Source organism: Delphinus delphis, chromosome 2 (assembly GCF_949987515.2).
Source record: "Delphinus delphis chromosome 2, mDelDel1.2, whole genome shotgun sequence".
Taxonomy (NCBI): domain Eukaryota; kingdom Metazoa; phylum Chordata; class Mammalia; order Artiodactyla; family Delphinidae; genus Delphinus; species Delphinus delphis.
Window position 1 is genome coordinate 44076645 of NC_082684.1, and position 26881 is coordinate 44103525.

The 26881-nt window shown below is 35.1% G+C and overlaps 1 protein-coding gene across 1 annotated transcript; it reads right to left on the bottom strand.

The window, feature by feature from the left end:
- Positions 1 to 438: 438 nt before the first annotated feature.
- AP5M1 (adaptor related protein complex 5 subunit mu 1) lies at positions 439 to 26845 on the bottom strand. The gene is made up of 8 exons (XM_060004496.1): positions 26506 to 26845; positions 19427 to 20072; positions 14540 to 14767; positions 13827 to 13966; positions 13016 to 13101; positions 12806 to 12924; positions 9843 to 9939; positions 439 to 7425 (listed from the first exon to the last, which is right to left on the bottom strand). The coding sequence occupies exons 1-8, from the start codon at positions 26577 to 26579 to the stop codon at positions 7343 to 7345; spliced, it is 1473 nt and encodes a 490-aa protein (XP_059860479.1). The 5' UTR covers positions 26580 to 26845; the 3' UTR covers positions 439 to 7342.
- Positions 26846 to 26881: the final 36 nt, after the last annotated feature.

Sequence of the window (26881 nt, forward strand, 5' to 3'; positions counted from 1 at the left end):
TAGAAAAATGTTAAATAAGATATTCATTTTAAATATAAAATATCCAGGTTAATGCAAATGAAATATTTTTTATCAATTATTTCTATACTTTATATGATGCTCTGTAAATACTACAGAAATGGTAAATAATAAAATATGTGGCAAAGAGGTTCTCAAGAGCCTGTAGCATAGGCTAATAATCTTTGCTAAGTGTGATAGAAAGATTTTTAGGCTGAAATACAGAAGACTGACAACTGGTCATCTTGGTGAATCTAAGAAGACAATTCTTCAAAAATTACTTAATCCATAAGAGATTACAGAATACTGAATTGTATTCAGTAACACCTGCAAGGGACCAAGTAAAATATGGTATTTAAACCCCTATTAAACACTACACTTCTAAAATATAAAAGTGATTTAGATTGTTCATTTTCCACAGATGAAAGCTAAAATTCTGAATTTTTAATTATTGACTTTCCCCCAATTTTAGCAGTACATATAATACTTATTAAATTTTTAAATGTCAGATTGGTATGCCTGCTTCCAATTGCTGTCTTGTTTAATTCTCAACTTTTTCTTATGAAGTAGCTCAAGATAAATGTAGCTCAAAAAAGCTCTCATAATTATCAAGCTATTTTTCCAATGCACATATTATATATTCAATTACACACTCAAGTAATTTCACAATTGTTTTCATTTAAAAAATTATTTTCAGTTGATTATTTCTTATGCATTGTAGATTCTGGGAGGAAAGTTACATAAAGCATTTGAAAATAATTCAAAGGTGTATTCAAGTGAATGAGGTTTTTATTTTAATAGGATACTTTTCCTAGTGACAATAATCTTTAAAAGAGAAAGTATTAATACCTCAATATTTTGAAGTAAGATAGCTCAGAAACACAAGTTAAATGCTATTTATTTACTTTTCTAAAATGTACAAATGACTCATTTTTATTATCACTCATGCACTGTAATAGCTGGGAGAACAGCAGGTTGCTTGAAGATGTAACAAATATTCTTTGAACACTTCAATAAACAGAATGTAAACATTCACTTTAATAATGTTTCCTTTGTTAATGCAAAACTGAGTGCATTTTTTCCTTGTCTCTGGTTGAGTCATGACTAGCTGAGTAGCAACAGCAGAGCGCTGAAAGAATTTTTCAACAGCAATTTGCTTGTTCTAATTTACTTTTCAAGGTTGATGATCAGGATCATTATGTGGCTTGCAGAACTATTTCTATTAACTTGATCCAGTCATTCCTCTTGTTCTCATCATATTTAGTTTCCCTGGCAGCTTTAAGTGAATCAGAAGTGCCACTGGTGCTCCAGTTCTATAGTTTCATATACAAAATGAATTCCTATATCCTTTAGAAACAAATTTGTCATACTCATTGAGAAAGTATGGGTTCTTTGAAATGAGTGACTCAGATACGAAACCTTTGCCTTTTGTTCTTCAAATAGAAATACTCTTTCTGGTTAGTGGACCTATGCAACAATAATACCAAAGCATTATCTGTTCAACCTTAACTTTGTTTAAAGAAATTCTAAGTAGCCTCGTGTTTTGAGCTTGAACACAATCATCACTCATCAACAAGATTAAGAAATAAAACTCAGGTAATTTTTAAAATTTACATGATGCATACTGGAAAAGGCTTATTTTATTTCAATGTATAATATTCTAATAATGTAATGGGAAATAATCAAGTTATTCTCCACATTTTCAATAAATTTCAAAATCGCTGAATGTTTTCCCAATCTGCTTTCTGTGAGGGAATGTGTATTACTATAGTTCTAACATTTAAAGAGTGCCAGCTAAGTGATTTGGAAAATTCAATGGTATTACATTCTTCACACTAAACAAAACTATAAAACTGGCAAAGAAAAGAAACTCTTACTTCAATCACTGGCAAATTAACAAAGTTAACAATATAAGTAAAATGGATCACACTTACCAGGCTTTGCTTCTAAAAGGGAAAAATCACAGGGTTTAAAAATATAGTCATTAGTTATCTCTTTATATAACCTGCAGAGGGCACTAAAGTCCCTTGAAAGAAAAAGTAAAAAATTTAAGAGGGATAACAATAATTTTTCATTTTTATTTATTAGTAGTATGTTAACTAAATAACCTTTTTTTTTCACAGAAACTATCATTTAAAGAGAAGACATTTAAAGGAAACATAGTTTGATTTTAAATGTTTAATGGAGTATTAAGATATACAAATTTTCACGTCCTACTGGAAAAACAATTCAGCAGGTGGTTTCCACCCCAGGGCATCCGTCAATATGTAAATGCTGTGCATCATATATTAACACCACACTACCATCAATTACACAGATTGGCCAGGGCCTGAGAAAAGTCAACCTGGACCTCAAAGTAATCTGCTTACAAAGCAGTAAATTAGTAATACAGATAAGGCATTGCATTGCTCCAGGTTATATACAGACGATAATGTTATCATATCCATAAAACTGTTGTTGAAAAAAAACCTAGAAGCTAGCTGAAAAGCTTTCAACTCATAAGAGTTTTAACCATTTTATAAGAGTAACCTCAAGAGTTCTTTGGTAATATTCATTTTAGGCACCTCCTCATTACTACTGACTAACATTGTGTTTGCAGGGAGGACATTTGAATATTTAACTTTAAATATTCTTCTTCCTCTGACATAATGAAATATTTCATAGGGAAACCCACCAAGTTGTACACACTAACATAAAACATTATATAAATACCCACACACATACATCTATGCTTTACATAAATATATTTTCTCTGATAGCATATTTCAAGATATATTGCAACATTTTATTAACTAAAAATTTACTGCACAGAGTAAGTTAATTATTAAAAATACTAGTTTCTTAGCAACATGGCCAGGGGATCCTGCCTTCCATCTTATATTTTTTCTGATCCTCAATTTTACCATGGTTAAGTAACTTGCTATCAAAAGATATTTAGAAACATTTTGGTTACTAAATTCAAACTAGAGATGTTCATTTGGCATAAACATAAGTTAGATATGCATTTATTTGAGTCACTGTTTCAATTTAGAAATTGGATCACAAAAAGTTTGAGCCAAAAAAAAGGTATAAGAAAATTATCCAAATACATAACTTGCAAACTGATACTAGAATAATGAACAATTACAAAGCATTAAAAAATGCTGTCTATAATAATAAAACTAGTCAAGAAACACATCTTACAATTTTATTCTTCAAATATTGTGCAAAATTTCATAGAATGTTTCAAACTTTAAAGTTATGGAGGAAGGGTACCCAGTTAAATGAGAAAAAGGCAGAAAAAAATAGTAAACAGTACTGTCGAAATGGTTATTTTGATAACTTAAAATAATCAGTTTGAAGTATTTTTGTAATGGTACTTTCATGAAAAAAATCTTGATTCATCATGGGAACAAAACAAGCTCTTTTTCAAGAAAGGACAAAGTTAAATAAAGCTTTGAAATCACAAGTCTTATGAATAATTGTGTACTGCGACATGTTTTCCCAAATTGGATTTCTTTACCACATACCATGACATTTTTTAATGGAGGCGGATGGGGAGAAACTGTGCAGTTGAATAAAATAGAAGCATTTTCTCAGCGTAAGTTGTAGCTTTGATTTTTGGGTTATCTCAGGGCCAATAAATATACACTCTAGTATATGAAACAAAACTAGAAGATATACTTAAACTGTAGTCTTTGTTTCTTCAAAGCCTATGTTTTCTAAAATCATTGTTAGGCAAAGTAAAAAGAAATGTTTGTTCTATTACATAAGAACTAAACTTCATTTGGTATTCAATTGACTTTCTAACTTAGCAGACAGGACTTTTACATCTTCAAATACTGAAAATAAATTGCATTCTTGGCCCTTGCTTTAAAAGGTTATAGAGAATAAACGCACACCCTGGTAGTGTTCTAGTGATCTCCCTAATCTCAGTTGCACTTTGTCAGAACGAGGTAACTGGTAGTTAAGTGAAATACCCTAGATCAAAGGGGGATTAATCACCAACTGAATCCTTGCTGAATAAACCTGTCATTCAAGAAAATTATTTCCACTGAACTTAGCAGAGGATTGAAGGTATTTGCATAACAGGGACCTACGTACTTCAGCCAGGTTAAAAGGTTCAGAATTCATCCCATGTTTAGCTTTTTGCCTCCTTTTCCTTTCAGCAGCCTGGTACAATGGTTTCTAATCTGATAATACAGCTAACTATCTAAATGATGTCAGAACAGGAAAGTATTGCAAAGTTTGGATGAGGGATGGATCAATTTCACTTTCAGTAACTCCTAAATCTGATTTGTTGGAATTTAAGATGTAATCCTAAAAAAGTCCCTTAAACCTGAGAACTGTTTATTAACATCCCTTTTCTGACCTTTGTCTTAGAAACAACCATTCTGCTGTGGCAGCGGTCCCTGCAGAGACTCTGGATGATAACTCGACCTACCTTCCTCCCAGGGGTGGTGCAGGAGTCCATGAATATCTATAAAGGATTCTGAAATACTATAATAAAAACTAGAAGAAAAATACTAGTAGTTGTTCTATGTATTAAATTGTGCTTTGAAATATCTTAAATCATACAATGTATATATAAAACCACAATTTTAACTCACTGAAAATATTGAGTTGGTGTGAAAAAATTAATTTTGTAAGACTAATGCTTAATTAAAAATTTTTAAAAAAATTTAAGAATTCCTGATAAGGCTATTTACTTCAAACCTGACATTTGAATCAATTATTTAAAAAGTAAAAGGTAAAAAATGCCCACCACTGTAAGGGGATTGTCTTACACTGTTAAGGGTACAGCTGACTTTAAAAAGTTTGAGTACATTTTCAGAAATGTAACACTTTTTGTACATTTTGGATCTACTGAAGAATAATTACCCATATGATAGACATCAGATTTCATAATCATATTTTGGCACTAAAGGGAATTTAGCAATTTTGCATCCAGCGGTCTGACACCATCCAAACCTTTAACTGGAAGTAGGTGCTCATATTCAGTGCAAACACACAGCATCTTTCAAGTTAAAAAATGCAAAGAATAGTTATCAAAGAAAATGAATAAAATCCATAGCGAGATAATATTTTAGAAAATGATTGAAGTTTTAACCCAAGAAAGGACTCTTAGAGTGTCTTATAGCTTAGAATAAGAACATGTCAATCACGATTAAGCTTCTGGAATCGGAATCCCTTTGAAATGCAGCTGTTTCTTCTTTAATTGTGGCAGCGGACTCTGAAGAAAAGAAAGGTCCAGCCTTAAAGATGAGTAAGGAATACAAAATAGCTCAGGATTAGTTGTGGAGTTCAAAGGTCGCTAATTACACTAAGGAGTTCCCAGACACAGAGAAAACATTAAACAGGTCACCTACCAAACGGGAAACAGACTTTGTCTTCAGAAATTATCCTGAAGTGACAGGTTTCTAGACAAAATCAAAGCATCACAGTGTGCCCAGCTGATCTCAACAGGATGAAAACATGAGTTAGTTTTAGTTCTGTAGCGTTATGTTAGAATGCAATGGCAACAGATGGCATCAGGTTCCCCATTGTCCCTACACTTTTCCAGTACTCCTTAGATTTTCCTCAGGTTTCTATAAATGTCAGATCAAAGATTCATTGGTTTTTACGACTGCTTATAAAGTTTTGCCTAGGGGATTATTATACTGAATCTCAGCCTACTCACTAGATAAATGCCTCTTCCCTATTTTAGTATACTTTGCTAAACACTTATACAATCAAGATGTACAAATGGCTCCGTTAATATAAGTGAAATGTTAAGCTTTCCTTGAGTTTAAGAGAGATCAAAAAACTTAAAGGGAATGATTTTTTTCTTTTTTCAAAAGGAACGTTTTTACTACTGATTATCTATGATTAACCTAGAATAACAAGCTGAAGTCCTGGTCTGGAAGTTACTCTGTTTTCTTCATTACTTGGGATAATTTTGAACATAGAACATTATGCCATGATAATGTCTTGCAGAAAATGAGTTTATGAGTAGGATTGACCTTAATTTTAAAAACTTACATTTCAAATCCTAAATTTCTATGCAATCTCCTTTCAAACTACCATAGCTCTCTTTCAAGAAGTTAGCAGCTTTTTCTAAGCTTTTCCTTAAGAGACTCATAAAAAAAAGAAACCAAGATATAATTTAATTGAATATTAATCTGTAATGCGTATTTTTTTTATATAACTCTTCTAATTCTGTTCTGTAAAAAGAAACTTGACATGGAATAGGTTTTGAGGTTCTTGAGATTTCATCTTTTCTTGAATGGTCATTTAAAGTCCAACTTGACAATGAACTACTTTGAAAACAGAATGTGACAAATAATTGTAAAGACAGGTAGACTGTATGACTGGATGGTTCCTGAAGAAACCCAGAGCATGCCAATAAGGAAGCAAGGGTGACAAATTTAAAGAAAATGTGCTACATGAAACTGAAATAAGATTTAAGTGATACTCTCTACCCATAAAATAGCTTTTGATTTTTACCTGAATTCATTCATTAATGAATTATAATAAAACAGGAAAAGACCGATATTATATCTAAATTTATATTTAAAAATTTGGCTGCAGATATTCAGTAATCACAAAACACTATGCTCATCTTCTGAAGGTATCCCACTCCTCTTAATATGCTTACTAAACAAAATGTTATTGTGGCAGATTAATAAGCTTGCCTGAAAAGTAACTCCAGAACAGAGATAAACAAAATAGAATTATGCAGATTCTTTATTAGTCAGTAGGATAGTTCTGATTAAAAACAGGTTACTATTTAAAAAAAAAAAAAAAAACAGGTTACTATTTAAACAATTTTCTTTCATTTTCATCAGCTGTTTTCTCAAGAGATTTACAAAGTTGTTTCTAATGTGGTCTCTGGTATTCTGTAACAACACATCGTACTAGCACTTAGCACTTAGGTTTGGAAGAGCAAATAGTTTTTTATCTTGCACGTCATCTACAATCTATTGGGAGTAGCTGCCTGCAGCTCTGCACTGAGGAGCCTAAGCCCATATCCAGGAAGGCTCAGTGGAGAAAGAGGACTGTGACTGATTAGCCAGGTCTGCCACAGGGGCAGGAAGAAACATGTATGGCAGGGAAACCCAAGACTAGTCTACAATAAGCTGAAAGTGAATCACTACATTTTATGCTCTGAAATCATACTTGAGTAAAATCAAAGGGTAATGAAATTGGATACATTAGTCTTTAAAATGTTCTTTCAAACTAGATCAGACTAAAAACATTGAACAAGAGCATTTTGTAATTAAATCAATGATTTTCACTCATAGGTTATATGCATACACCTTAAAAATAAAAGACTGTGATTTAATTTATGTTACTATTGTATAAATCCCATTTAAACATGAGACAATTACAGTAATAATGATCCATATGTTACTGGAGCAGGAGCTTTAGAATTCCAGATGTAATAGTCAGAAGAAATTAGTTTCCGGTCTAAAAAAAAAAAATGATAAGATTATATTATCTTAAAAATTCAATGAGAAAGCAAAGTCATGATATTTAAAATTGTGGAACACAATTATTTCAAGGAAGGCAATACTTTGAGATATCCATTTCAATTCCATTTTTATCAAGGCATTATTATAACTTTCACCACTTTAAAAATATGGCTTCATTAAATACATGAATAATCCACCTTTTAGCTTATACATGCCAAAATCCCTCATGCCAAATCTGCTAATTTTTTTCTCACATCTTCCCTAAATTCTTTTTATTATAGACCATTACTTCAGCTACAAAAACATTAAAAATAGTTTTATTGTTACCCTTCTGTAACCTCTTCACTACAGTTCTGATTCTGATCTTGCTATTCTTTATGCATTCAAAGTTTCAGAGATGGAAATACACACCCAACTTTCTAGTAACGTTTTAAAAAGGTTGCTTCAGTGGTTTCTTATTGTTCTGATCAAATTTAAGGTTTCTGTTTTAAGAGCTTTGGACAAATGAAAACCTCTTTAAAGTTTTCTGATATGTAAAACTGAGATGATAATGCTCATTTGGAGCTAGACATGTGTAAGTTCTTATTCCATACATCTCTATGTATCCAATTCTGCCTTTTATACCTTCTTCATAATGAAAAGGATAGAGGTAGGATGTATTACTGCATTGCCTTTTTTTTGTTGTTTGTTCAGTTTGAGAACCTAGTAACATTGAGAGGCAACATAGCATATTGGTTAAGACATTGAGAGGCAACATAGCATACTGGTTAAGTGGTCAGGGTCTAGAGACAGACTGCTTGGCTTTGAGTCCAGTTCTGCCATTTACTAGCTATGTGACCCTATTCTCTCTGTTCCGTCAACATCCTCATCTGTAAAATGGAGATAACAACACTTACATAGGGTGCTGTAAGGATTAATGAGTTAGCACACATTACATACTCAGAACTGTGCCTGGCACATAGTAAGCAATAAACATCAGCTATTATTATTTAAATTAAGATTATTAGCATTATTAAACTATTTTCAGAACTAAGTTGTATATTATGAATATAGATTTTATTGTCAAGATGATGGCAAAATAAAGGTTTTTACATAGTTGCACGAAGTGATAGTTATGCTCTGAAACTAATAGAAGAAGGAAATAAAAGATTGGTCATAATTATGCATTTAAAGTGACCTCTTTCATTCATATATTAAGAAGCAGGTGAATTACTGAAACATCCCATTCTGTATTATAATCCCTGAAAATTACTACAATATGTTTAGTTAATATTAATAAGATACAATATTTTAAACATTATCTAAAGAGACAACATATTTCCCATAGACAACCTAAAATACTGGTCTGTTTGCATTTAGACAAAACTGCTGGTTTGTCCAAACTAACAACTGTATTGTGCCTTCATTTAAAAAAAAAAAAAAAAAAAAAAAAGCATTATGAAGACTCTTCCATATACATGAATTTCTCTAAAAAGCAATGAAAAAATGATGTAGGAGAAAGCACAGGGGTGTATGGAGGTAAAGAATGTGGCTTATTCTGGTTATATTACATAGAATATATTATTGCCATTCACAGGTAATTCCTTAGAATTCAGTAGTTCTGAGTTCTGTAATTCTTTAGAAACTTTCAAGTACAAAGTCTTGTCTTATCCTTCCTAGGGACCCTAACCCTTAGTTTAAGAAATACTTACCTAAATAGCTTTATTCCCCTTAATATATGAGGCAAAAATGTTGCTGCTTACGTTTATCTAACTCTACCTCATTCTAGCTACTTTTTTGTTCTATGCCACATATCTATATTTGATCTGAATTAAATAATTTTGAATTCATCTACAAATTGCTCTGTTTCCCCTCCCTATATTTCCATTTGTATACACACACACACACATTTCTCTTACCCTCCTTTTGGTAAAACAGAGTACTAAATAATGCTCATTGACTACAACATTTGCTAAAAATATTTAAAATTTTAAGTAATAATCATACTTAACATTTATTGAATCCATCCCACATGCTAAGCATTAATGCTAAGTGCATGGTTGATATGATTTTATTTAAACCTCCTAACAACCCTGAGGTAAATACTACTACTAATTCCGTTTTATATATGAGGAAACTAAATAAGAAGTTCACTAACTTGCCCAGAAGTAAATTATAAGCAGAGCAAAGCAAATCCAACTTTAGACTAGAGCCCACCTCTATGTCAATCCTTGCTCATCCAGACCACTTTACAAATAGGAGAAGGCAGAGGGCAATGTACATAAACTGTTACACAGGATGGATTAGGCCAGAATTTTTATAAATCGGTATTATTCTCTGATCTTTTTCTGTCATATTTTAATTTTATCTTAGTTAATAATAACATAACACCACTTTAGTTACCTTAAGTTAGTTTGAATCTGTACAACTTACATGTACTTATTTTTGGTTTTCCTGATGCAAAAACTTGAACTGAATGCTGATCCGCATAACACCCAGTGAGTGTGTAATCTAAGATCCTAAAATGAAGCTAGAACAAGAAGAGAAATGTACCAAATTAAGGTGATTATTTGGTAAAAATGATGGTCACATTTTTTTCCCTTGACACAAGTTTAGGAATTTATTTCACAGAGTTCACAAAATAAAAATCACAAATAATACTGTGTGTGTTTGCGTGCGAGTGCACATGTTCACACATATATACTCACCTTTCCCTTCTGCATTAGGGTCGTTTCTTTGTAAGGCTGCCATTATGAAGTGCTTAACACATACCAGGCCCTTCACTAATATAAACTCTAATCTGCACTGCAAGGTATCCCTATTTTACACATGAGGGAACTGAGGTTCAGAGATGGAGACACTTAGCGTCCCAGTAGGTAAGTAGTAGAGCTGGCATTTGAACTCAGACCTGCCTGACTACAAAAGCTGGTGCTCCTCCCCCTATGGTGTTTGGTGTTCTGTATGTTCTCTCCTATCTCTAAGGCTATGTGGCTGTGATAGATTTCAGATCATAATTCTTTTATACACCTTTTAGCAGAACACAATAAAATAATTACTAAAACAGAAACACCAGTTTATCTGGTGTTTGGAGGGAATGAAACGCTCTGCTTAATTTTTCAGAAAACTAAAATTTAACTTTTACATAACTAACCTTTCTAAAATGTAATGAATGTAATGAATGAATGTAAGTTCCTGGATTTAATTGATAATGTGGTGATATCAGTATAAATGCCAATTAATATATTGGGCTATAATAGAGAGGGCCATTAGTACCTTCTCTGAAGGCATAGTGTTGGGCTGTCTCTGAGCCACAATGATATTCACATGAACCATGAAAGGTCTATTCTTACAGAACTCCTGCCTCCTTTTGCTGTGATTCTCATCTTTGCTGCTAAAAGCTTTTGATTTGGCAATATCCTGATAGCTTTTCTATACTTTTTTTCTTCCTTCTCCCTTCCCTGCAAATTTCTCTCTTTTCCTATCTTTCTCCTTTTGATTGCCAAACTAACTGATCACAGGCATAGATGTAATTTTCAGATCTTCTCAGCAATTTCTTCCCTATTGCAACTCAAATTATCTAATAGTAAAGGGCTTTTGCTTGCTTGTTTGGTATAATTCTGGATGCTGGAAGTTATGACAAGGTTGATTTCCACACAACTAGATATTATAAAAATAAATCTATTCATTGAACACAAATACGTACACGCTTTTGATGCGGCTATAACTGGTTAGGTGATGAAAATGAATAAAAGAGTCATAATCCCTACCTTTGAAAAACATATAGTATAGTAACATCTCACTTTTTTTTCTGAAAAACATCTGGAAGAGGGAATTTCTATAATAATCATTGAAACAAAGCTCATGGACATAGTTGAAGCCAATACAGAAGAAATGAATATCACTAGTGTACTTCTGACTTCACTACCATTTCCCCTAGTTGCTTTTACATATAGATTTCAATCTCTCTTTGATTTCTTTGATACTACTCTATTTAGGTTTTCCTGCTACCTTTCTGATCGCATTTTCACTTTCCCTCACTGATTCTTTTGAACCTTCCTCCTATTTTCTCTTATCTTTTTCTGACCTTATTCATTTCTACTGCCTCAACTATTTCTTCTCCATGGATAACTCCTAGATCCTAAGAACAGTTGAGCTTTCTCTTGAGAATCAAGCTTTGGGTTTTAAGCCACCTACTGGACACCTATACTGGGGTAAATTGCTATTACCAGCAACATATGTGATATGAAGCCCACTCCCTCCCAAATTTCTCCACATTTCTTCTAAGATACAGAACTTTCTTCTAAGTATGTACACCCATTCATCAAATATTTATGCGCTAGGTACTGAACTAGATGTTGGGAATAAAACAATGAATGAATGAGATTCACACAGTCTTTGCCCTCCTGGAGCTTCAAGTCTGGTCTAAGTCACAATTTTTTAATGACATCATCTTTGACTTAAAACTATTTCTTATCTTTCTACTTAATTACTGAGATTAAAGGCTATACCTTTATCACAGCTCTATTCCTTTTTCTCCCTTCCTTTCTCTTTCTGTGACACTACACTAGTTCAGCATTATTAACTTACTACCTTTCAGATGGAATACTAATATAGCTAAAAAATAGTTTCTTTGTCTCTAGTTTTTTTCTTCACTCACCTTCCTCACATCCATTTCAGATTGATCCTCATAAAGTATCGCTTTCTGGAGCACCACTCCCGTACTCAAAGAAAGTATAACATTTTCTAACAAAGCAATGAAAGCCAGATTCAAATTCTCTACAATCCAGACCTAAATCACTTATTCAGACTTCTGTGTGACTACTGTTTCTAGCATTGGTTCCTAAACATGCCTTGTTATCCTTCATTCCTGTGATTAAGTCATTTCTTCACCTATACAAATGAGAGTTAATATTCAAGGCTTCATATCGATGCTTACCTGAGCCTCAGAGTTTTGCCTAAACTCCATCTCTACTACAAAGCTTTCCTTGATCACTTTGGTTGGAAGTGCTCAGTCTTTTTTTTGAAAGACCAAAAGCAGTCAGTCCTGATCAGTTACTGACATGCATCATTGAAAAATCCCTAGAGGGCAAAGACTACATCTTACATTCTTTTTATACAAATCTCAAATGTGATATCTAAGAGCTGTGTAGAACTAGGTTAAGTTGAGGTATTTAGGTTTTACATAATTCTTTCACCTTAAAAATTTTAAAGTATTAAGTGAAATAGAAAGTGATTACTAAACAAAAAGAATCTTACTAAAATCTAACAGAGGACTTAGACAAAAAGAACAGAACTCCAAAAACAAAAAAATGTTAGGAAACATTAAAAATCAATTATATGCAATTTGGAACAAAAGGAAAGGTTTCTAATGTAGTGAGCCATATAAATACATTTACCTTTAAATACGCTGTGCCTCCAATGCAAATCTGGTCAAATGGCTGCTTTTCATGGCTCTTGGCTCCAAAAGTTACAGTTCCAGAAAGACTAATTTCCATTGATTTTGGGAACTTCTGTCCTAAAAACAGAAATACATCAATCAACTATTATAAATTAAATAGATTCTACAGCAAATGAATGAAAAAAAAAATAAACAAAACCTAGTTTACCAATATTCCAGATCAATAAGCTTTTCTCTCGAAATACTTCAAGCTGGCCAAAACTAACTTTGTATTCCACATGTGTGACTGGACCTCTTTAAAAAAGAAATGGACAAAATGGAAAGAAAAAAATAATCATAGATATAACAGTTTAAAGAGATTTAAGTCAAATCTTGCTACTGTTACTTAATACAAGGACAACATAAAAGCAGATCTGTATTCAAGTTTGCAGAATAGAGTAGAATAAATAATGAATATTATATCTCAGAAAACACAGAAACACTATAAACATTTTTTTGGTGATGCTATACATTTCATTATTAATTCTAAAGATAACTACAAAGTCATGCAGAATGTATTAATACAGGCACATAGATTGACGTAACATTAAAACTGTGATTTTACTATATATTTATGTATCCTTTGAAAAGAACTATTCTGTAGGACAAACTTAAAAGTAGAACTGATAAGGAAGTAATCTTATGATATTAATTCACCAGGTTTTCTAGTTGGGCTTGATCTGTATGTTGAGTACAGAAAATTGTTAGAAATAAAGCCAGTAGTAAAATAAACCCTGAAGAAGCTACACTGGCTGAAGTTTATAATTTACTAGCAAGTAGTTTAACGAGAAAAATGACGATATTTAAAAATAAAGAGATTATTTTTATGACAATGTTTTGGTTAAGAATCAGCATACATTTGAATAACATAAAATTTTTAGATCTTAAAAATAAGGTAAAAACCAAGACAATTTATTATAGGGCAGTGGGAATGTACTAAAGAAGGCAGAGATCATGGCATTATGTTACTTTATTCCTACCTGTTGTAAAAAGGTATACGAGCTTCACAGAATTCAAAACTATTTTTCACACTTTCATGAAGTTTTAAATTAACTGTTATTTTTAGTTGTACTTCTTCCTCTTTTACTTGATAAAAACCCAAAATTGGTGGCACAGGGACCTGGAAACAAACATAAACACATTTTTATATAATTCTCAGGTTAATGGGTCTAAAATATCAGTGGTGATGGAGAAAAAAGGCTTGCAGTAATATAGTCATTATATACAGATATGACTTTAATGACTAATGGGTTACTCCAAGTTATTTTGATAATAGATGATGAAGCTACATTCCTTCTAAGGTCAGGGATTCTTGCATCTCTTTCTATTTCCAGAGGTGAGAAAGGTGCCTTACAGAGGTATGTGATACATTCTTTTTCCTACTCCTGCTTGTTCAGATTCCCTTCCTCCAGGGTCTCTATAACCTGCAACACAGAACGTGCACTAGACATACTGATCACTGACACTCACCCACAGTTTCTGCTGCCCTGCTTGTAGCTTGACTCCCCAACCCTCCCAAATCAGCAGTAGTTTAATGGGTCATCAATAACTGATTGAAGTGAAACAATCTGAATCTTCTGGTAAATAACTCATGAAAAGTTCTTGTTTGGACCAAAAGTATGGATGATTTGCTTACAACAGAATTCATAAATATGAAGATTAGCAAAGTCCCAACTTCTCCAAGGTTGTTTACCTGAGAAGTGTAGTAGCATAAGTTGAATGACTCTAAAGGTGGAGTGAGTGGAAATTTGTAAGGCCCACTAAATGCAGAATCATCTGCTGCATCAATGCTACTAGAAGTCAGAATGGCAGAGTCGAGAGATGTCACACAAGGATGAACCAGAATATCCTGAAGTGGAGATCCATTGGTGGGGAGACTCAAGCTGATGGTAACATTTGGCATACTTCCTTCTAAATCACACTGCAACACAAACAAACAGATATTACCAAGATCTTTGAAGCATACAGCTTTTGAATGAGGCCTTTCTTAATTTATCTGAGTCACTTTCCACAACTTAATTCACTTTTCTCTCAAGGTATTATTCTCATTGCTTTCTGTGTTCTGGTTAAAGATTCTATCATGCTCTCAGACACCCAAGCCAGAGACCAGGAGAGCCTTCCTAGAGCCCTCTGCTTACATTTAAAACCCTTAAAAAGCAACTTTTCTTCATTCCTGTTACACTGGTACAGGCCCTTACAATTTCTGTCATAGCCCTCTAAGTGTATCTAGACTCACTTTCCCCTAATCAATCCATCCTTCATCAATGCTAGAGCTATCTTGAGCTATCTTAATAAAACATAATTCTAATTATATTGTATCCATGTCAAAACCTCTCAATAGTTCCCCCTCAGTTTTGTATTACTTTTAAAGCCTTTTGCTGTTTGGTTCCCATCTACCTCTTTAATCATTTTCTACCCTGCAAGTAATGCTGGAGACACATTGGGGACTGTCAGAGGATCAGAGACTTATTCTCCCAGCTCCTCTTATCCGTGAGTAAGCCCTCATTCCTATACTAAACACCTTTACTCCCATAAATCTGTAGTGGCTCTTTTTCTCACCCAGCCAGATTGATATACCTTACTTGGGTGTGTGCTGGGGGCCGGGGGCGGGGGGCGGTGGGCGGTCAGGCTCTTCCTTTATAACTCAAACTTGACACTTACCTCTATTAAAGCACCCAATTACAACTGTCCAATTGAGGCATATAAGGCTTACTGATAACTTTTGTTCGGCTAGACTTGTACAATATTTTAAGAGTTGGTGGAACTCAGTAGGTATAATGCTTAGCTCCAAGTGCAAGCAGCTAGTTCCACTATCATATACATAGTCTGCATTATGCATTAACTGCCCGCTCTCTAGAGGTGAGATCAAATGTCTGTGCCCCTGTTTGTTTCCTTCTTTAAGCTTTAAGTTTTTGAAAGCAAGAATTATTATATTTTTCTTTGTATCTCTAGTGCCCAGTACATTGCTAAGTATAAGAGATACTCCAGGGACTTCCCTTGTGGTGAAGTGGTTAAGAATCCGCCTGCCAATGCAGGGGACATGAGTTCGAGCCCTGGTCTGGGAAGGTCCCACATGCCGCGGAGCAACTAAGCCCGTGTGGCACAACTACTGAGCCTGCACTCTAGAGCTCGTGAGACACAACTACTGAAGCCCACAAGCCATGACTACTGAAGCCCGCGTGCTACAACTACTGAAGCCTGCACGCCTAGAGCTCGTGCTCCACAACAACAGAAGCCACCGTGAGGAGAAGCCCACGCACCGCAACGAAGAGTAGGTCCCGCCCTCTGCAACAAGAGAAAGCCCATGTGCAGCAACAAAGACCCAACGCAGCCAGAGATACTCCAATAATGTTTGCTGAATGGATATCTTTTTATAATTATGAACCGTACCTTTGGTTCCCAATTTTAATAGGAAATGTTTTATATTTTTATCTACCACTTGACATATGTGTGAATTCATGAATATATCTGCTGTATAATGCAAGCATTTAGAGAGCAGGCAGGCATTATGAACAGTACCATGTATAATTAGTGACTTATAAAGGTCTTTCAGTGATAGTTAGAATAACGTCAATCCCATTTGATAATAAAAATGCCAAATAACTACTATGAAACTTAAGAACATTTTAGTATTTTCAACTTTAAATCATCTGCTACTTCACTCTCTATATGTGGATAGCAAGAATTAAAGAAAAAAGTTTTATTTTTTGGCAGATATTTATGGAGATAATATATGAACAAATATTAGTAGCAAATAGTATCAACATTTTAAAATATTCGGTTTATACTTATTATCCTCTAACACTCTAACATAATTAAAGGAATCAGAGAAACAGCAACCATTATGGAAATAACCAAGAAATTATCTGCTGTCTAGGCATCTGAAATACCAGAGCACTAGCCATTCACTACGGGATGAGGACATCCATTCTAGAAGAAATCTGTATACTACCTTTTAAACCAATCTGGCATATGTAGATCTGGACTTTTAATTAGGAATTATACAAACAGAAGCAACCTAGGTCCTTATCTAATTTTAAAAATGAGAAAAGAGGGCTTCCCTGGTGGCGCAGTGGTTGAGAGTCCGCCTGCTGATGCAGGGGACAGGGGTTCGTGCCCCGGTCTGGGAAGATCCCACATGCCGTGGAGTGGCTAGGCCCATGAGCCATGGCCGCTGAGCCTGCGCGTCCGGAGCCTGTGCTCCGCAAAGGGAGAGGCCACAACAGTGAGAGGCCCGCGTACTGCAAAAAAAAAAAAAAAAAAAAAAAAAAAAGAGAGAAAAGATTGAAAAATTTGTGTAAGTCTTCCAAAGAGACAGAGAAATTAGTGGTGGAATGAGGATTAGAACTTCAGTCCACTGGCTTTTGGTTCACCAGGTTTCCTACTAGGATTGAGATAAAATGAAGATAATTATTTCCATTTACAATAGGCTTCATAATAAAACTCCTTTAAATACTTTAAAAATGGTTTGGCTAACAGTTATACTATTTACATACAACCCTAAAGAAACATTTAGTTCATGAGTTTCAGTATACCCTCACTATTTTTATTTTTAGAAAAAAGTTTTTTAAAGATGAAAGTTTCCCATAATGATCATTTGTATTAGACCAAGAATAGGAGCCAATCTAAAATTCCCAGAAGCAATAAACTAGGGTCAGCCTATCAATGAGCTGAGATATTTAAATAGCATAATATTAATTAGTATTAAATTATATATAACATATTCCCTGTTCATTACTACAGAATGAAAAACAGAGACAGTGAATTTTCCTACTTGTATTTTACAGAACTTACAAGAAACGTAGATTCAACTGCTTTAAGAGGTATGAATGACATAATCTGTAAACACCTTAATTTTGGAGACATTTATGATAATTATTTCTATTAAAATTAATAACTGGAATGTATTTTTTTCTTTTTTCGGTACGCAGGCCTCTCACTGTTGTGGCCTCTCCCGTTGCGGAGCACAGGCTCTGGATGCGCAGGCTAGCGGCCATGGCTCACGGGCCCAGCCGCTCCGCGGCATGTGGGATCTTCCCGGACCGGGGCACGAACCCGTGTCCCCTGCATCGGCAGGCGGACTCTCAACCACTGTGTCACCAAGGAAGCCCTGGAATGTATTTTTGATCGTAATAGAAGTGAGTTTAAAACAGGCACATAAATTTTTAGGTCACTTTAAGGTTAAAAAGGAAAAAAAAAGACCCAATTTGTCTGCCAGGACTCTTCTCATTCTCTGTTCTTGAAATCTACTTTTATCTATTGGATTTGCACTTAACTACTCAACATTGATATGATATATAAAAAGTTTATATTAATAAGTGCAGAAAATAAAGGAAGATAACAGAAAAACAGACACCTGAGAATATTAATATGTACTTGTAGACATTCTCTTGGAGGGGCTCTATTTTTGATCATTATTGAATGTGGCACTGATCACTGCTAACTGTATTGTTATTTTCATTGCTTTTTCCTATTACCTAACCTTAAACCACAGAACCCTATATTAACCTAGTGACTTGTTTAAATAAAACGTGAGCCCTTGAAAATGGCTTCAGATATTAAGTCAGAGATTTGTCAATTTCACCCCCTCTAGGAAAAATGGAAAGTAGGTATGGTGACTTTAAAATATTTTCACAAATTCTCTGACCCTACTCTTTTCAAAAGATGGAGCCTCATCCCACTCCCCTTGAACGTGGACCAGACAAAGTGACCTGCTTCTGATGAACAGAAAGTGGCAGAAGTGATACTATGTGACCTTTCAGCCTAGGTAATAAAAAGAATAGCTTTCACTTGTGCCTCATGTGGCTGGCTGTCTGTATGATCATTTGATCAAAGGGAAGGCAGTCACCAAGTTGTGAGAATATTCTTAAGCAGCCTGTTGAGAAGTCCACATGGAAAGAAACTGAGGTCTCCTACCAATAATCAGCACCAACTTGCCAGCCATGTGACTGAGTCACCTTGCAAGTAGAACTTCCAGCTGCAGTCATACCTTCAGGTGACTATAGCCCCAGCTGAACTCTTGACTGTGACAGACTTCCACACTAGAAGTTCCCAGCTAAGTTGCTCTTGAAGTCCTGACCTACAGAAACTACGAGTATAATAAATGTTTATTGGTTGTGGTAACAGGTCAATTCATTACACAGCAATGCAGTCGACCCTTGAACAATGCGAGGGTTAGGGGCACTGACCCTCTGTTCAGTCAAAATCCATGTATAAACTTTACAGTCAGCACTCTGTGTCCGAGGTTCCGCATCTGTGGATTTAGCCAACTGTAGATTCAGCCAACTGCAGATACTATAGTACCGAATGCAGTATGTATTTAGTGAAAAAAAGCCACGTAGAAGTAGACCCACGCAGTTCAAATCTGTATTGTTCAAGGGTCAAATGCATATAGCCAGTATAATTAGTAAGAAATGCAAAAAGATAACATTATAAAATTTCACGTGAACATAACATTTAATGACTGCTGTTTATAAGAATCAAGAATGTCACATTATGATGTAAAATAAGGTCGGCAAATTTTACTTTTCTCCATAAATGTTAAGTGCTATGATAAAACAAGTACCAGAGAAAATCTCACCTTGCAAGTGACAACTCCAATGACTTGCCATGTATCTGCTATATCCTGTTTATCATATTGCATGGATTTTACCTTTTCAGTGATAGAAATAGAAACCTGTGGTTTTCCTTTGTATGTTCCAGCTTTCCAGGTCGGCTGTTTTTGTGGATGAGTAACAGAAGCAAAATTAATACTATCCAATGAATTCTGTAAGTTGGCATCTAACAAAGTGCCAAAGGGACAAGCCTGTAGAAGCAAGTCAGGCAACTGGCTCAATTTTGTATTTAGCTCACTGTCATTTTTTTGACCTGAGTAAAGAAAACCCTGTACCCCAAAAAGAAGTTCAAAGCCTTGTGAAATTCCACTAATGCTAATTAATGGTGGACGAGGGGATAAAGTTTGTTCAACCAGTGGAACACAAGCGTATATCATGCCATTCTTCATGAAAGCAACAACTGGCCAGAGTTCTTCACCTCCTATCGGGAGTGCATAAATGGATGTTTTATTGATGTGTGAACAGCTATCACGACTCTCCGAAAAGTCCTTATCATCACGCAATAATCTCAGTTCGAAAAGCAGTGCTTTAAGGAAGGGACCATCTTCAGGAACAGGCACATAACTTGCTCCATTGAAGACTTTGGCTCTTTTTTCAACAGTTGGATACCGTCTGTATTAATGGAAACAAAACCATAATTAATTCCTGCAAGTAAAATAAAACTGCAAGTTCAAAACCTAAAAACAAACACAAAACATAAGGCAAACACTAATAACAACAAAACACACAATAACAAATACACACACCAACAAACAAAAACCACAACCAAAAAAATATTATATTACATGTTAAATTCTTACTAAAACAATTACCTGTTGTGTACTTGATATATCTCAAATGATAAAGTATCATTATCTATTATCTAAAAAAATTCAATTTAGTTAATTTTTTCAATAGGTAGAATAGAGTACCTGGTTCTAATTCAAAATCCTAGTCTTTGGCCGCTCAGATTTGCACTTAAGCAAGGTGTGTATACCTGTATACATTTTAGGCATCTATAAGGACTTTTTTTTCTTTCTTATCTTTTTTAAAAAAATTTATTTTATTTCCTCCTTTCCTTTGTTTTTTAATCACAAGGAACATCTTTCTCCCCACTCAATCCTACCTCCAGGAGTAACCACTGCCAAGGGTTTACTGTTTCATCCTTCTAGAGGGTTTTCAATGCTTTTAAAGCATAAACATAAACACACTGTCATTTTAAAAAAACAGAATGATACATTTTGCAGTGAAACTTACTTTTTACACTTTCCAAGTTAGGTCACGTAAAGCTACAGCTGCACAGTATTCCATTGGGTTAAGGACCTGCAATCTATCTGCACCCCCATTGGTAGAAACATCACTTCTTTTGTTGTTACAGATAAGGCTGCAAAGAAGATTTTCTTGTCTTGTCTTTCCTTTCCCCTTCCTCCCTCTCCTCCCACCCCCACTTTCTAATTGAGGTATAATTTAGATATAACATTATATCATTAGGTTGGTCAAAAAGTTCATTTGTTTTTTTCCATAAGGTGGCTCTAGTAGTGCTTAGTTGTCTTTAACTTCAGTGTTCATTTAAAAAAAAAATCAAAATTGGAGAATTTCTGTGTGGCCATTTTAATATTGAAAAAGAAAGAAAAAGCAACATTTTTAGCATATTATGCTTTATTATTTCAAGAAAGGTAAAAACACAATTAAAACGCAAAAAACAAGATTTGTGCAGTGTATGGAGAAGGTGCTGTGACTGATAGAACGTGTCAAAAATGGTTTGCAAAGTTTCATGCTAGAGATTTCCTGCTGGACGATGCTCCACCATTGGGTAGACCAGTTGAAGTGGATAGCAATCAAATCGAGACATTAACGGAGAACAGTCAATGTTATAGCACACTGGAGACAGCCGACATACTCAAAATATCCAAATCAAGTCTTGAACATCATTTGTACCAGCTTGGTAATGTTAATCGCTTTGGTATTTGGGTTCCACGTAATTTAAGTGAAACAAACCTTCTTGACCGTATTTCCGCATGCGATTCTCTACTGAAACATATCAAAAACGTTCTGTATTTGAAACAAATTGTGATGGGTGATGAAAAGTTGATACTGTACAATAGTGTGGAATGGAAGAGATCGTGGGGCAACTGAAATGAACCACCACCAACCACACCAAAGGCCGGTCTTCATGCAAAGAAGGTGATGTTATATATAGTGGGACTGGAAGGGAGTCCTCTATTATGAGCTCCTTCTGGAAAACCAAACAATTAATTCCAACAAGTACTGTTCCCAATTAGACCAACTGAAAGCAGCACTCCACAAAAAGCATCCAGAATTAGTCAACAGAAAACGCATAATCTTCCATCAGGATAACGCAAGACCGCGTGTTTCTTTGATGACCAGGAAAAAACTGTTATAGCTTGGCTGGGAAGTTCCGATTCATCCGCCGTATTCACCAGACATTTCCAGGATTTCCATTTATTTCTGTCTTTACAAAATTCTCTTAATGGAAAAAATTTAAATTCCCTGGAAGACTGTAAAAGGCTCCTGGAACAGTTCTTTGCTCAAAAAGATAAAAAGTTTTGGGAAGATGGAATTATGAAGCTGCTTGAAAAATGGCAGAAGGTAGTGGAACAAAACAGTGAATACCTTGTTCAATAAAGTTCTTGGTGAAAATGAAAAATGTGTCTTTTATTTTTACTTAAAAACCTAAGGAACTTTTTGGCCAACCCAATAGTTTCAGGTATGTAACATAATGATTTGATATTTGTATACCTTGCAAAATGATCACCACAGTAAGTCTAGTTAATATCTATCACCTTACATAGTTACAAAATTTTTTTTTTTTTGTGATGAAAACTTTTAAGACTTCCTGTTGGGGCTTCCTTGGTGGTGCAGTGGTTAAGAACCTGCCTGCTAATACAGGGGACACAGATTTGAACCCGGTCTGGGAAGATCCCACATGCCGCAGAGCAACTAAGCCCGTGTGCCAGAACTACTGAGCCTGCGCTCTAGAGCCCGGGAGCCAGAACTACTGAGCCTACGCACCACAACTACTGAAGCCCGCGCGCTTACAGCCCGTGCTCCACAACAAGGGAAGCCACCACAACGAGAAGCCCGTGCACCGCAATGAAGAGTAGCCGCAATGAAGTGCGCGCAGCAACGAAGACCCAACACAGCCAAAAATAAATAAATTAAATAAATTAAAAAAAAAAGACTTCCTGTCTTAGCAACTTCCAAATATGCAATACAGTATAATTCATCTATAGTCACCATGCTGTATATTACATCCCTATGACTTATTTATTTTATAACTGAAAGAGTATACCTTTTGACCCTCTTCATAAATTTCTCCCACCCCACCACAGGACTTTTTTTTCTGATTCCATCTTAGTAGAGTATGATGGAAAAAAGTGGTTCAATTTAATCCTCCACATTGTGGATTCACTAGTATCCTGAGTACACTTGGTACCCTGAGTCTTCTTGCCAACCCCTACAAAAACATGTAAGAGCATCTTAGTAATAGTGGTTTATCCCTATGGCCCTGGAAGATACTATGAGGTAACAAAAAGAATAAAATGAATAATCTTTTATGGTTTGCATGCTCTATCCTGAACAGTAAGTTACTAATTCATCCTTTTTTTGGGGAAACAGAAATTTACAAAAATGTTAGATCACATCTTCTTAATTAAAAAAGTACTTTCCCAATTCCTTATCTCTCCACTCCAAAGTCCACAACAAAGTCATTTATTTGCTATTAACTTCTGTGTAAATTGCCTAACTTCCCTAAGTCTGTCTTCTTATTTGTAAAATAAGGGAGTGGCTAAAGAACATATAAGCAATTCTCATCAAGAATCAAGAACAGACCTAGCCAAATAATGTTTTTCTACTAATTCACTAATACTACTAATAATTCTAAAAAAGAAAAATAAGAATGTATTCAAAGTTATCCATGTATTAGTGAACCTCACTCATTTACATTCTGATGCATTTTCTTGATTGAGGAAAGGGAAGAATTAGCTAGCCCTCCAGTAATGGCCTAGCAGGTGAATGCCACTTCTTCCTCTTAGTCTTTGGATAAGGATAGTTAAAAACTCTGGACTGAACTCTAGCCCAGACTATTATCCTCTAGAGGATAATTCAAGTTCTCTTAAGTGTAAGAATTTCATGATTGAAATTGCAAAAATAAGTTTGTCTGGGATCTTATTACAGAATGTCTCAATATATGTTCAATAAATACTTTGCCGGATGACTCAACCTGTCATTTCAGAGTTATTCTAGGCCTTTTCTAAAACAGGACTTGAACTTTAAATGGCCCTGCAACTATAGGGAACAATACCAACCTAAGCTAGACTTAAGCTGGTACTGTTACTATCTATCCAGACAGCAAATCTCTAAACCAGAATCTAAATCAAGTTCTGTTGTGGGGAAAAAGTAGCTAGATAGAGGAAAGATCATTTGCATTCTTAAATCTTAAGTGATGGCCATCACCCTTTGGCAAATATGTGGATAAAAGGCCAGTGCATATCTGTTTAGCTCTAACTCTGGCCCCAGGAGGTCAGAAAACAGAAAAAAAAAATAAAACCTAACTAATTCGTTCAATGATACAGGATTAAATAAGTGGCAGATGAATTATCTGAACCCAAGTTGCTGCCTTCATAGAGATGTTGAAAAGTCCACCCAAACAAAAAGAATTTTTCTTTTGAAATATTCTGAGCACAGTGGGAAAGAACTCTGAAAACAAGCACAACTTCTTCAAGAAACTTATTATTGTACACAATACAAAAATCTTACCTCTACGAAATATTAAAATAAGCTACAAAGCCACAGATATAAATACACTATGGTACTGGCAAAGAACAAAGTAATAGAACTGAGACAGACCAATGTTTATATGGGAGACATAATAAACTACTATCAACAGGCCCAGAAATCAATGAAAAAAATACAAACTGTTTGGAAGATGATGTCAGGAAAACTGCCCCACAGCATAGAGAAAAACAAAATGAGAATACTACTTAACACCACATCCAGAGATGGACTACAGACGGATTAAAGGCCTAAATATAATAGAGAAAATGATAAAGTCAAGAGGAAATAATGTAGTAAGATATCTTCGGGAAATAAAGGTAGGAAAAGACTTCAACAAATTCCCCCAAAGGGCTAACTACTTTGACTGCAACAAAACTAGGGATTTCTGTTTAACCGAGGGTAATGAAAAGTTAATTGACAATGACAATAAGTTAAGATAAAATATCTATAATAGCTAAAAATGACATAGGACTAATATCAAGATTACGCAATGAACTCCTACAAGTTAATAGGAAAAAACCAGCAACTCTTGCAGAAAAAAACAGACAACTGATATATACAGGCAATTCACATAAGAGGAAAACCAAAGGCCATTGCTACACAGAGAAATGCAAATGAAAGTAAGGTATTCTTTACACCAGTACTGGCAAATAGTGGAGTAAGTGTTAGGAAAGAATAGATACTGCTGATGAGAGTCTAGACTGGTCAAAGAATTCTGAGGAGCTAATTATTGGTAATATTTAGTCAAAATCAGTATAGATATGCCCCCATGTAACTGTCTGAGGTTATCTACTGCAGCACCGTTTTGATAGCTGAGTCGGGGGCAATCTGGGAGATCATCACCAGGGGAAGGGGAGATGTAAAATGTGACAGATGTAAACCATGGAGTACTACAGAGCAAGTAGATTCAATGGCCTAGATCTGCACTATCCAGTATAGTAGCTGCTAGCCATACATGGCTATTTAAACTTAAAATGAAACACAATTAAAAACTGAGTTCCTCAGTTACAATAACCACATTTCAAAAACTCAACAGCTACATGTGGCCAGTAGCTGCAATATTAGACAGTATAGATTTAGAACATCTCCCATTTCCATCACTGAAGAAAATTCTACTGGACAGTGCTGCCCTAGATGAACACAAAGTAAACTGGATGTTTCCTAAAAATAGTGCTGAGAAATCTGACAAGCGTAAGAAAAGGGAATGACATCTATAGCACACTTAATTGTATAATTTGAAAAATACATACACAAACACACAAACAAAAGGATAAAGATACCAAAGGGAATATATAAGTAAAGCAGGAGTACCTAGGATGGATGGACCAATAAGGCTGATGAACCATATTGAAGATTATTAACCTCCTGAGGTACAACAAGAAGAACAACAAATGTAAGTCAGGTATCCCAGAGAAAATGGTAAACTCCAAGGCTGGATGCCTTCAGTAACAAAAATTGTTAAGGTAGGAAAGAGGGAATTTTTCATATCCACATTGCCTACCACTTTTCCTTAAAATTACACTCATCTTTGTCAGCCTCAATCTGGATTCAGAACTAGCTACTTCACTATAGAGCTTTTCTCAGGGAAGAATGAATGTTTGCAAGAAAGAGCTGTCCACCACTGAGAACAAAAGGTGAAACAGATCACTCAATTGCCACCCATATTTTACAGTGAGTTACTGTATATTCTCTTCACAGAGCTAGTTTGATAAAACGCGGCAAATTCTAAAAGTGGAACCAGATCAGCTCACACCATTTTAAAAAAGTGAATTCAGTTTAATTTTTTGTACTTTTTCAATTTTCTTCAACAATTAGGAACTTTAAAGTAAACTATCTGAGAATTTCTGGGAATGAAAAATAATTATAAGCTGAAAGTAACAGCCTGATACTGCTCAGCAAGAACTTTCCATAAATATGAGTTAAAATGTCCTTGAATGATTTTTATTAAAGTAGAAAAATGTGAAACATGTTTATTGCTCAGGAAGTTTCCTTTCCTTTCGTCATCTCTACATCAATCTTACGTAGGTGGAGTTACGATACAGTAACATTAATATGAGAAAATACATAATACTTAAAATGTGCCAGGCATCAACTCATTTAATTCTCACAACACTATGAGGCAGTATTATTACAATCTCCACTTAACAGATGAAACAAATGTTAAGTAACTTGTCCAGGTGTCGGACCAGGGATACACAGCATCACAAAACTACGCTACACCATCCATCTGTCCGATCCATCACGCCTGAGGATTTAGATTTGCGTTTACCTGGAGAATCTGACGGTGCCACAAAGTGGACTTCCCGGTTCGTGGCTTATGAGCCACACTGCCCGCTGGGCCATGATAAGCCACTAAGGCATCAGCTCTTCGCTAAGGTGGCCACCGAAGAAGAGCGCAGACCAGCTTTCTCAGGCGTTTTCTTTTACCAGAAGCCCCGAGGCTCACGCAACTAGAGCCACATTCTGCCCCACCACAGACAGGTCGGGCTCAGCAGAGAAGCTAACTCCTTCAGGTGAAGTCACTAAAACCTCTGAGTCCGCGCTGGACAACACACGCCACAAAAAGTTCTGTGAATCCGCCCTTAAAACCTCCGGAAATCTATTTATCCCCACCAACCCTGCTACTTTCTTCCTTTCGAGTCCAC